Consider the following 13,472-nt stretch of genomic DNA (forward strand, 5'->3'; position numbering starts at 1 on the left):
GATTATAAAAAGAAATAAGGATATTCTAGAGGTCTTGCATGATGTGTGTTTCTATCACATGCATGGAGATCAACCCACCAAGGTAACTCCGAACTATATTTTACTACAACGCTAATTACTAATTTTGGACAATCGGTCATAACCAGGTTCATTTAAGCTCGCTGGACGTGAAATATATTCTCACGCACTTGTCTCATTCTATGAAAACAAATATGTTCTGGATCTTGCGCCTCTTTTTAATTATCCGAGGTTTGGGGAGACTATAGTTTTCTCCATGGCAACACCTTGGAGGTGGTGGTGTAGTGGTATTGTCGCTGCACTAGTAATCCAGAGACCCAGGTTCGAATCCCACCTCAGCAGATGGTGAAATTTGAATTCAATAAAACAAATCTGGAATTAAAAGTCCAAAGATTGTCATAAAAAACCCACCTGGTTCGCTAATGCCCTGTAGGGAAGGGAATCTGCTGTCCTTACCTCGTCTGGTCTACATGTGATTCCAGGTCCACACCAATGCGGTTGACTCTTTAAAAAATGCCACTCAGTTCAAGGGCAACAAATGCTGGCCTTGCTTACCAGGCCTACATCCCATGAATTAATTTTTTTTAAAAATCAGGGTCAATGAGCCAATCAACTAACACCCTTTTCTCCTGCAGTTTAAATTGGTGTAAATGTTTGAAATTTGGCATTCTTGCATTTATCCTGACAAGTTCTTCTAAATTTCTGTACTACCTAGTGGTCATGAGAAACTGTAAAACTCTTAATACAACCATCATTAATTTAAAGGAGGTTACACAACAGGATTTATAATCGTTACTAAATATTTTTAAATGTGTAACCTCCCTTTTAAGCCTCAAGTTACTATGTGCCTGCGGTTTATGGTGTATGTGTAAGAGTGAGTGTTGGGGTTGCTGCCACCTATTTGCCTGCAACTCCTTGAGGACATGGTCAAGATTGGGACCAGGCTGTGTGAGAATCGTGACTCTGAAAGTGCGTCAGCCATTCCACCGCACACAGTGTTAAGATAACGATGCCTTTGTATCTCTTTTATTAAATGCAACACCCTCTAATGTTGTTTCCAAACAAGAATTTATTTTACAATTGTTAGTACAGGAACATCTGCCAGGCAGAAACTGTTGTATAATTCCACACTGAGTGACTGCTCGTTAAATATAGTTACATCCAGGCACTGGGGGAGAGGCCCAAGTTTAACCCCGTGCAAACAGATGGGTTTTGAGTAGGCTAAAATCGACCCAGGATATTTGCGGAGTTTGTGGTCCAAATCATAACTATAATGCATTGCATAAAAATAAAAATCCATTAATTGATAGAAAACCAACTGGCCGTCAAGAAATCTATCGGCAATTGCTTCTTTTTATACATACAAATTGAACTCTTTTTTAAAAAAAGAAGAGAAAAGATGTGAATACGTAATCTGCAGAGCCCATTATGTCGTACAATAATACTTATACTTCCGGCTGGGTACACATGTCCTTGTAGACTGTCGCCATGGCACTGCAGGTCAGTTTAAGTTCTGACTCTAAACACCTGATCTTATCCAGGATGCCCAGCAGCTCCTGCAGAGTGTCCTCAATCAATTTGTTCTCATTGCTGTAGATTTCAAACAACCCTTCTTCTATCTTCTTTGAGAATTCTGAAACCTTAAAAACGGTAAAATGTTATATATCCTTTCTCCAATTTTCTCCCAGGTTCTCACAGCCAACATCATCCATCATCACGCATGATGCCAATCCACTTTCCACCCGGCAATTGCACGCTAACTTCCCAGAAGGGCGTTGGTGTTATCACTGTCAGCCATCTTTTTGTGCCTACTCATGGAGTTATAGTCATAGAGCACAGAGAGAGGCCCTTCGGCCCACCGTGACTGCGTCAACCATTAAGCACAGTGGTTAGCACTGCTGCTCCACAACGCCAGAGACCCAGGTTCAATTCTGGCTGTCTGTGTGGAGTTTGTACGTTCTCCCTGTGTGTGCGTGGGTTCCCTCCGGGTGCTCTGGTTTTCTTCCACAGTCCAAAGATGTGCAGGTTAGGTAGATAGACCTTGGTAAATTGCCCCTTATCATCCAAATTTTTGGGGATCGGGTAAGGGCATGGGCCGAGGTCAGGGGCTCTTTCCAAGGGTCGGTGCAGACCCTATGGACTGAATACCTCCTTCTGCACTGTAGGGATTCTGCGATTCTATTCCAATCCCATCCACTCGTGTGGCAAGTCTTTATATGCAGGTCTTTTTAAATATCAATTTAGAGTATTCAATTTTTTTTTCCAATTAAAGGGCAATTTAGTGTGTCCAATCCACCTACCCTGCACATCTTTGTGAGTTGTGAAGGTAAGACCCATGCAGACACGAGGAGAATGTACAAACTCCATCAGGCCAGTTACCCAGGGTCAGGACCGAACCTGGGTCCTCGGTGCCGCGAGGCAGCAGTGCTGACCACTGTGCCACCGTGCCACCTTTGACATGTGGGTCTTGATAGTGAATGAGCGGCCATCATCAAGCTTGATGCCAATCCACTTTCCACCCGGCAATTGCACACTAACTTCCCAGAAGGGGACAGCACGATGGCACAGTGGGTTAGCCCTGCTGCCTCACGGCACTGAGGTCCCAGGTTCGATCCCGGCTCTGGGTCACTGTCCGTGTGGTGTTTACACATTCTCCCCGTGCCTGCGTGGCTTTCACCCCCACAACCTAAAGATGTGCAGGGTAGGTAGATTGACCACACTAAATTGCCCCTTAATTGGAAAAAAAAAATTGGGTATTCTAAATTTATTTTAAAAAGGAGAAAAAAAAAACTTCCCAGAAGGGCCATGATTTCGAGGCAGATTTAGCCGACCCTTCCTCAGCTAGGAATACGGAGGCAAACTGCAGCTTCCGCGACGGCTAAGATTAACAAACTCAGCATTGGTCTGAATTGGAATTGAACAGACTGCTACACAGACTCCTAACCACAATGCTGTATATCGGTAAATTACCATGCACGGTAATCCCTTCGTTCACACGTTCACACCTTTGCTACATGTGACACCCAAGAGCAGCGGCTGGTGGGTAACCTCGGCTGTTCTTTACAGGAGCTACAGGATTGCATGAAGAGTAAAGTCCTGTGAAATAAATAATTGCCTTGACTCACAAACACACAGCATTCTTCACGCAAAAAGCTGCCTTACATAAATTAGAGCTTTTCAGCGGCTGGTTGGCTTCAGAAATGTATAAATACCTTTAGAATAAGAGTGTCCTTAAAGTTGCTCATCAACTTGTGGTCCTTTATCCTACTTTTGTTTATTTCGTTAACCAGCAGTTTCGTTCGTTCACATAGCGCGTCGACACTGGAATCTGATGCTGCAAAGCAGTTTGGGGGCTCGCTACTGAAATCAAGTGTGGAATCCTGAAAATCGGAGCTTGCCGTTACTTCATCAACTAAACTGCTGGATTCTGCTCTGTTACTGGAGAAAATAAAACACAATAATAAAATAAATCACAGATCGGCCGGTGGCCATAATACCTGTAGTTAAATCATGATTAAAATGAAGGTTGGCACAGCATAGTTATGCCCTAAACCTTCCAACTACAGTATAGGAGACGGTTACACCATCTGACCTTTTAGAGAAGGGATTATCGCCTCTTAGGACTGTATAAAGGCACCTCGAGCCATCATCTTTAGTTCTTGTTCTCTGTGAATAAAAAGGGGGGGGGAGTGGTCGCATAAGTGGGTGTGGGGATGGTCCCACCATGGTAGATGGTATAATTAAATCCAATAAAAGACTAAAGAATCGATCCAACAAAGATTAAAAGTCTAATGTTGACCACAAAACCATTGCCGATTGTCATAAAAACCCATCTGATACACGAATGTCCTTTAGGGAAGGAAATCTGCCGTCCTTACCCGGTCTGGCCTACATGTGACTCCAGACCCACAGCAATGACTCTGATTCTGTAAATGCCCTCTGAAATGGCCTAGCAAGCTGTTCCGTTTGATGGCAATTAGGGATGGACAATAAATGCTGACCCAGCCACCGCCCTCACATCCTATGAATGAATAAAAAAGGAATCACAAGAAGTTTAAGTCACCCAGGAAGTCCCCGTAAAAAAAGAGGAGCAATTTAATCAAAACTACAAATAAAGGGGCTAAGTTTTATTGGTCAGAATATTGAATACAGGAGTTCGGACGTCTTGTTGAAGTTGTAAAAGACATTGGTAAGACCACACATGGAATACTGTGTTCAATCTGGTCACCCTATTGTAGGAAGGATATTGTTAAACTAGAAAGAGTGCAGAAGAGATTTACCAGGACTGCTACCAGGACTTGATGGTCTGAGTTAGAAGGAGAGGCTGGATAGGCTGGGACTTTTTTCCCTGGCGCATCGGAGACTTAGGGGTGATCTTATAGCATTATAAATAATGAGGAGCATAGATAAGGTAGATAGTCGACATATTTTCCCAAAGGTAGAGGAGTTTAGAACTAGAGGGCATAGGTTTTAAGGTGAGAGGGGAGCGATACAAAAGAGACCAGAGTGGAAATTTCTTCACACAGGGTGGTGAGCATCTGGAACGGGCTGCCAGAGGCGGGTTCAATTTTGTCCTTTAAAAAGCAGTTAGACAGTTACATGGGCAGGGTGGGTATAGAGGGATATGGGCCAAATGCAGGCAAGTGGGTCTAGCTTAGTGATAGAAACTGGACGGCATGGACAAGCTGGGCCGAAGGGCCTGTTTCCATGCTGTAAACATCCATGACTCTATTACCTTGGACTAGATGGACTGAATCACCAGCCAAACTGCATAAAGTCTAACCTGTTTATTTGGTTCAATGTGGTAGCCAAGAATATTCCCAAACATCAGTGGTCAAGATCCATAGGAAGAGGGAAGGTTAAAGCAGCTCGACCAACGTGACTTGTTCTATCATTGATCATCAGTCATGATCTCAATGAATGGCGGAGCAAACCCGAGGGGCTGAATGGCCTACTTCTGCTCCCATCTCTTATGGTCATCGGTCATTAACACCCACTGTGTATGAGAGAGCGCTTCATAAACCACTGTGTCACCAAGCTCAGGCTAATGCACTTAATGGACAATCTAACCCGGGGAATGGCAAGGGTTACCATTGCGATCACTCTGAGGTAGATTCTCACAGTTCCTTTGTTTCCCATTCTGGAATCCGACTCCTGGTAGGAAGACCCTTTTCTGGATGATTGAAATTTGAATGGTCCCAGCAGAACACAAGTCTGAAACACACATGGCACCAAGATTGTAGGCTACACCCGTGTGCAATCTAACACAAGCCAATAGTTGATGCAAGGGTACACACATGATGTGACGTCTGGAGACTTGAGTCTTCCCAGTGGAAGTAGAGGCAGAACTCTTTCCTGCTGGAACTGCTGCGTGCTTTGCAGAAGACAGACCACATTGAATTATTAACAGGCCATTCTATCCAAAGACTGCATGCTAGTTTTCTTGATCCATATTAGCCTTCTACTACCCTTTTTCATCTATTTCTAGCTGCATAGTCTTCTATTTCTTAAACACCCCTTAAATGCAAGGGTGACATGTCCATTAAAATGACAAATAAGTTTAATATGGAATGCAATAAGCATTGATACATTCTCAATCATTGGGCATCTTTCTAGACCATAGGAAGTAATTTGATTATTTATTCAACACTGGAATCATGCAAGTTAAGATACTGTGCACATCAAAAACACTGAATTACTGTGCATTAATCACCGGTCTCTTACACACATTCGTCTCAGTATCTCAGACACTCCATTTTCTTTTTATGCATTCATGCAATGTGGGCATCTAGACCAGCGTTTATTTCCCATCCACACCAGCCACCTTCTTGAACCGCTGCAGTCCATTTGATGGTGGATGAGATGCCAATCCAGAGCTCTGGATATTGAAAGAGCTCCATATTCCAAATGGTCATCGATTGGGGGAGTAGCATAAGCAAACTTTACTTATTGTACTATGCCTAAAATGATGGACATTTTAGTGACCAAGGAATGGCTATTCCCCCAGGTTTTGTTTAGCTGAGAACAGTGCAGTGTGTGGAATGTTTCCTGGTACATTCTCCGTGGCAACATCTCTGCCAATCAGAGTTCACTTGCCAACCAGTCAGCACTCTTTTCTGATTCAGTATAAATTGTTGTTCCCTTTGATATTTGATATTCTTGTGTCTATCCTGATGCGTACAAGACAAAACGTTTCAAAACATCTCTTTTTTCAGCAATATTCAAGTTATGTACTACGAAGTGACTGATTATAGAGTTAAGCATTAGCTGTACTCAGAGTTTAAACTTGGCCAAAGTAACTCTGCTGTTTAATGGAAGAATGGGACCATCTTTGGTTTATCTCCTAACTGCATCCCCTTTCAGGGACAACTACACACCTTACTCATTATTGCTCTTTAACAAAACCTTTTCAGTCCTTTGTAAGTAAATCTTCCCTCTAATATTTTATAGGCAGCTCATATCTGCTTTTTCTATATTACGTATCAAAGGAAAAATATAGCCCTATATGATAAGTGTTTTATTCCAGTAAATTATGCCAATCTTCATTAAGCTTTAATCTCCTTTCCTTCTCTTAATATCCCCCAAAACAGGAAGCAAGAAAGAAATAATAATAATCTCTAATAATACTAATCTTTACTGTCACAAGTAGGCATACTTGTGAATACACTGCAATGAAATTACTGTGAAAAGCCCCTAGTCGCCACATTCCGGCGCCTGTTTGGGTACACAGACTGTGTACACAGACTGAGGTACACAGTCAGAATGACCAAATTACCTATTAGCACCTCTTTCGGGACTGGTGGGAGGAAACCGGAGCACCCGGAGGAAACCCACGCAGACACAGGGAGAACGTGCAGACTCCGCAGAGACAGTGACCCAAACCAGGAATCGAACATGGCGCTGTGAAGCCATAGTGCTAACCACTATGCGACCATGCTGCCCATTGTCACACGTAGGCTAACATTAACATTGCAATGAAGTTACTGTGAAAAGTTCCCAGTCGCCACATTCCGGCGCCTGTTTGGGTACACAGAGGGACAATTCAGAATGCCCAAAATACCTAACAGCACATCTTTTGGGACTTGTGGGAGGAAACCGGAGCACCCGGAGGAAACCCACGCAGACACAGGGAGAACGTGTAGACTCAGCACAGACAGTGACCCAAGTGGGAATCGAATCTGGGACCCTGGCGCTGTGAAGTGACAGTGTTAACCACTGTGCTACAATCACCTCGGCAGAATTCACTACCTCTTTGCTGCCTTCTAAAGTGTATATTTTTTAAAGTAGCAAACATTAAAAATTGGAACTCTTGGCTCTGGGTCACAGTCCGTGTGGAGTTTGCACATTCTCCCCATGTTTGCGTGGGTTTCACCCCCACGACCCAAAGATGTGCAGGATAGGTGGATTGGCCACACTAAATTGCCCTTAATTGGAAAAAATTAATTGGGTACTCTCAATTTATTTATTTTTTAAATTGGAACACTACAAGCAACTGATCGATCTCAGGGCTATTGCATAAGCTTTATGGCTATTTAAATTTTATAAGGCTCCCCAGCCGCCCATTGCTACACCGACTAGTATACTTTCCTGGCATCTAGGCTTGCCTTTGTGTCCTTCAGACACACCCAGGTGTAACTCAAGTGGAAAACCTAGACCCAAGTGGCTCACAAACTGCACCCAAACTACCAAAAGCAAATGTTCCAGCACCATTGATAAATAACTGCATTGTGGGCCTTCCGTTCTCCCACGAAAAATAACAACTCCATTCTCCCTCACCTTGAATCCAACTCTGCGTAGAGATTCTTCCTGTAGCCACTAGTTTTTGGTGTGCTTTCATTGACACTTGCCAGCTTTTGCTCACTGTCATGATCCTTGTCCGACATCATGATCTAAAACAAGAAGCAGGATTCTAACAGCTCACATCAATAGAAACATAGAAAATAGGGGCAGGAAGAGGCCATTCAGCCCTTCGAGCCTGCTCCGTCATTCATTATGATTGTGGCTCATCATCTCACTCAGTAAACAGTTCCCACTTGTTCCCCATATCCTTTGATCCCTTTCGCCCCAAGAGCTATATCCAACTCCTTCTTGAAAGCATTCAGTGTTGGGGTGGCGCAGTGGGTTAGCACTGCTGCTTCACAGCGTGGAGGACCTGGGTTCGATTCCGGCTCTGGGTCACTGTCCGTGTGGAGTTTACGCATTCTCCCTGTGACTGCGTGGGTCTCACCCCCACAAACCCAAAGTTGTGCAGCTGAGGTCACAAGCACAATTGCTTCACAGCTCCAGGGTCCCAGGTTCGATTCTAGCTTGGGTCACTGTCTCTGTGGAGTCTGCACATCCTCCCCGTGTGTGCGTGGGTTTCCTCTGGGTGCTCTGGTTTCCTCCCACAGTCCAAAGATGTGCAGGTTGGGTGGATTGGCCATGATAAATTGCCCTTAGTGTCCAAAATTCTATGATAATCTATGATTAACCTAGGTCAAACGTTCGGCACAACATTGTGGGCCGACGGGCCTGTTCTATGCTGTTTTTCTCTATGTTCTATGAGGTGAATTGGCCATGCTAAATTGCCCTTTAACTGGAAAAAACAATAATTGGGTACTTTAACTTTATTGCAAAACAAAGAGAAAACATTCAATGTTTTGGCCTCAACAGCTTCCTTTGATAGAGAATTCCACAGGTTCACTACCCTCTGAGTGAAGAGATTTCTCCTCATCTCAGTCCTAAATGGTTTACCCCGTATTGGGGCAGCACGGTAGCATTGTGGATAGCACAATCGCTTTACAGCTCCAGGGTCCCAGGTTCGATTCCCCGCTGGGTCACTGTCCGTGCTCCAGGGTCTCAGGTTCAATTTCCCGCTGGGTCACTGTCTGTGCGGAGTCTGCACATCCTCCCCGTGTGTGCGTGGGTTTCCTCCGGGTGCTCCGGTTTCCTCCCACAGTCCAAAGATGTGCAGGTTAGGTGGATTGGCCATGATAAATTGCCCCTTAGTGTCCAAAATTGCCTTTAGTGTTGGGTGGGGTTACTGGGTTATGGGGATAGGGTGGAGGTAGTGGAGGGTGGAGATAGGGTTGACCTTGGATAGGGTGCTCTTTCCAGCCGGTGCAGACTCGATGGGCCGAATGGCCTCCTTCTGCACTGTAAATTCTATGTATGCTTAGACAGTGGCCTCTGGTTCTGGACTCACCCCACCACCGGGAACATTTGCATCTACCCTGTCCAGTCCTGTTAGAACCTTATAGGTTTCTGCGAGATCCCCCTCATTGCAACGAATATAACTCACTCAATGTCTCCTCATACATCAGTCCCACCATTCCAGGAATCAGTCTAAGCCTTCACCCAATTCCATTCCCAACTCTCAATCCTGATGAAATGTCATAGCCTGAAATATTAACTCAGCTCCTCTATCCTAACCTGCTGAGTGTTTCCAGAATTTTTCTTTTTATTGTAAAATTCCAGCATCCACAGTATTTTACTGGCGTCCATACTGATTAGTAGGGGACCATAAATCAGATGATTTAGCAGAGAAGCAATCAAGGTCCAACACCTCAAATCAGAACAAGTGAGCCTGTCAGTCACAGGATATAAAATTATTTTTAAATTGTTTTTTTTTCAATTAAGGGGCAATTTAGCGTGGCCAATCCACCGACACTGCACATCTTTTTGGGTTGTGGGGGTGAGACCGACGCAGACAGGGGAGAATGCACAAACTTCACACGGACAGTGGCCCAGGGACAGGATTCGAACCCGGGTCCTCAGTGTTGTGAGACAGCAGTGCTAACCACTGCGCCCTGGATATACAATTCTATATCACCACTATGGGGAAGGGTAAATGAAGAGTCCAACTTGGATTGTTCTTTCAAAGAGCCATGCATCAGGAACAATCAGCTGTATGGCCTCTGCTCTGTGCTATATGATTCTAGGAGCAGTACTTCATTCATAATTTACATTTGTTTGCTTTGCAGCTCAACTGGGGGCAGTGGAAACTTTGAACCAAACCAGCGCTCTGTGACAAACTCAATACTGTAGTCCTATAATTGTGTCCCTAGTTTAGGAGCGAAACAAGGGAACACCTCTGCACACAAAGGGTGGCGGAACTTTCTGCCATAAACAGCAATTAATGCCAGATCTGTGACTGATAAGTTACTGTTCATCCAAAAATATTAAAGATATGGGATATAGGCTGTTATATGGAACTGGGACACAGATCAGACCAGCCGATAGCTCAATGGAAGAACAGGCTGGAGGGGATTTTCAGCATTCCAGAATACAACTGACGATTGATCGGTAGCCCTGTCTGAATTTCATAGAATCCCCTACAGTGCAGAAGGAAGCCATTCGGCCCATCAAGTCTGCACTGACCCTCTGAAAGTGAGTCATGCCCCATTCTATCCCATTAACCCTTAATCTAACCTACACATCTTTTGAAATGAAAATTCGCTTATTGTCACAAGTAGGCTTCAAATGAAGTTACTGTGAAAAGCCCCTAGTCGCCACATTCCGGCGCCTGTTTGGGGAGGCTGGTACGGGACACCAAGGAGCAGTTTTAGCATGGACAATCCACCTAACTTGCACATGTTTAGACTGTGGGAGAAAACCGGGGCACCCGGAGGAAACCCGCGCAGACAAGGGGGAAAACGGGCAAACTTCACGCAGTGACCCAAGGCCGGAACTGAACACGGGTCCATTTTGCTGTGAAGCAGCAATGCCGACCAATATGCCATTCTCTTTTTTTAAAAATAAATTTAGAGTACCCAATTCATTTTTTCCAATCAAGGGGCAATTTAGCGTGGCCAATCCACCTCCCTGCACATCTTTGGGGTGTCAGGGCGAAACCCATGCAAACACGGGGAGAATGTGCAAACTCCACACGGACAGTGGCGCAGAGCCGGGATGGAAACCGGGACCTCAGCGCTGTGAGGCAGCAGTGCTAACCACTGCCTCCACTCTCTTCTTTTAATAATAAGAACCTTTGTCACAAGTAGTCTTACATTGACACTGCAATGAAGTTACTGTGAAAAGCCCCGCGTCGCTACATTCCGGCGCCTGTTCGGGTACACAGAGGGAGAATTCAGAATGTCCAATTCACCTAACAAGCACGTCTTCGGGACTTGTGGGAGGAAACCGGAGCACCCGGAGGAAACCCACGCAGACACGGGGAGAACGTGCCAACTCCGCACAGACAGCGACCCAAGCCAGGAATCAAACCCGGGACCCTGGTGCTGTGAAGCAACAGTGCTAACCACTGTGCTACCGTACCGCCCTGAAGACCTGCAGAGGTAGAAACGTCAAGCAGAGCTCTGACTTGCTTGCCAGCGGCCGCGGATAACTTTGCCGCAAGGCAGCTCCCTAGCCGCTAAGGTGGTGTGGGGATGGGCGAGGATCCCACCCTTGCCCATCCATCTCAGGGGGGTGGCACATGCTTGGCGCTGGTTTACCCTTGAGACAGCACCCGCCACGAGGCAGGGGGAGACAAATTGAGGGGGGGTTGTGCATTTTCCTGCCTGGGAACAATCCAGTGATATGTCCTGGGCCAGTTTTGACCATATAAACCTGCAGAGACCTCCTTGACCCTGACAAGGCCCCTGCACTGAGCCACCCTGCAGATACACTGTGCTGGTTATCAGATAAGGAGTTATTTTTCTTTTATTCAGTTATTGAAATGCAATTCACAGCAGGTAACTGCCATTGCACGACACTGAAACCATTTGCATTGGCGCCTTACCTTCTGCCTAATTTATATAAGCTAATGTGTGCATAGGAATGGTTAGTGGGCGGGTTAGTGAGGCTCTGGCCCGCTGCCTCTGGCTGCCCAGGCCCGTTGCTAAGGGCCGCATCTCTCCCCGCCCCCCTTTAGCGACGGGGCCCCGCCCCTCACGTGACCGCCCTCTGTGACGTCAGACACCCTGGCGCGCAGCCACGCCACGTGGAGCCCAGGCAAAGTTGCAACCCACAGCCCTGGAGTGAGTGCAGTGTTAGCCAGCTCTGGGAGGGTGGGCAATATTCCAGATGGGAAGGTCCTGTCTTCCCTCCCCTTTATTTTATTTTTGCACTCAATAAAGTAATGAAATGGCATCACCTGCACCCTGCCAGATTTGTTTTTAAAAATGCCTCCAGGTAGCTAGCACCTGTTTAGGACCACAGTGCCTCCCAAAATAAAGCACCCCCATTGGAATAAGATTTTTTTTAAAAGCTGCAAATGCTCAGCAGCTCAGGCAGCATCTGTGTTGGGGGCAGGGGGTGGGGGCAAGAGTGTTAGGGCTCCACCTTTTATCAGAACAGGGGTTCTAATGATAGGACATAGGAAGTAGGAGCAGAAATAGGCAATCCAGCCCCTTCAGCCTGCTCCGCCATTCAATCGGATCATGCCTGATCTCTTCCTGGTCTCAAAGCCACCTCCCCACCTGTTCCCCATATCCCTTTAACCCGTTCTTTTTTTTTAAATTAAAAATATACCTATCTCTCTCTTGAAACCATTTAGTAATTTGGACTCCACCGCACCATAGGGTAGCGAGTTCCAAAAATTCACCACCCTCGGCGAGAAGAAAGGTCATGCAGCTGAGATGTTAACTAAGAACCACAGGCACTGCCTGACCCGCTGAGTTTTTGCCAGCTGTTCTTGTTCTTACAGTATTTCAGGTTGCAGCATCTGCAGTATCTACGGTTTTTTTTTAATATAATTTTTATTGGAATTTTTTACAGAAAATATAAAACATAACGACAAACAATGAAATGCAACAAAATAACCCATAATAACTGTGACACCCCCAGACCGTATCGGCGCATGTATCACATCCCCCCACCCCCCCAACCCTAATGAACAACAAAAGAACTTAAAAAATATTAAAATTAAATAAACAAACATAGTCATTGTCGGCCCCCCCCTTTTCCCTCCCCTTTTCCCTCCCCGGGTTGCTGCTGCTGCTGTCCCCGTACCCTATCGTTGAGCCAGAAAGTCGAGAAAAGGCTGCCACCGCCTAAAGAACCCTTGTACCGACCCTCTCAGGGCTGTATCTACGGTTTTTGCGTAAGTGCTTTATTGGTTACTGTTGTAAAGGAGGGAATTAAGCCACCGATTTGCAAACAGCTAGCTCCTATAAATGGCAATGTGATCATGACAGATAAGGCGTCTTTGAGATACTGACTAAGGGATGAATATTGGTTCGGACATGGAATAACTGCCCTGTCTTATAAATAGTGCCATGGGATCTTTCACATCCACTTGAAAGGGCAAACAGGTCCTTAGTTTAACGTCTCAATCACTGACCATAAGAACTCACTGAAATATGTGCAGGGGTATTTTTCATATTACACTTTCAGGAAGACATTGACATGTATCCACTTGTCCATGTATCCATCCATTGATTGTCTACAAAATCGTTTCTTCAATTCATTTATGGGATGTGGGTTTCGTTGGCTAAGCAAATATTGACTGTCCATCCCTAATTGCCCTTGAA

The 13,472-nt window shown here is 45.4% G+C and overlaps 1 protein-coding gene across 1 annotated transcript; it reads right to left on the minus strand.

Moving 5' to 3' along the window:
* Positions 1–1,067: 1,067 nt before the first annotated feature.
* LOC119956982 (synaptonemal complex central element protein 2-like) lies at positions 1,068–11,856 on the minus strand. The gene is made up of 4 exons (XM_038784557.1): positions 11,741–11,856; positions 7,795–7,907; positions 3,231–3,456; positions 1,068–1,658 (listed from the first exon to the last, which is right to left on the minus strand). The coding sequence occupies exons 2-4, from the start codon at positions 7,902–7,904 to the stop codon at positions 1,464–1,466; spliced, it is 531 nt and encodes a 176-aa protein (XP_038640485.1). The 5' UTR covers positions 7,905–7,907; positions 11,741–11,856; the 3' UTR covers positions 1,068–1,463.
* Positions 11,857–13,472: the final 1,616 nt, after the last annotated feature.

This window comes from Scyliorhinus canicula, chromosome 25, assembly GCF_902713615.1.
Source record: "Scyliorhinus canicula chromosome 25, sScyCan1.1, whole genome shotgun sequence".
In the NCBI taxonomy this organism is placed as follows: domain Eukaryota; kingdom Metazoa; phylum Chordata; class Chondrichthyes; order Carcharhiniformes; family Scyliorhinidae; genus Scyliorhinus; species Scyliorhinus canicula.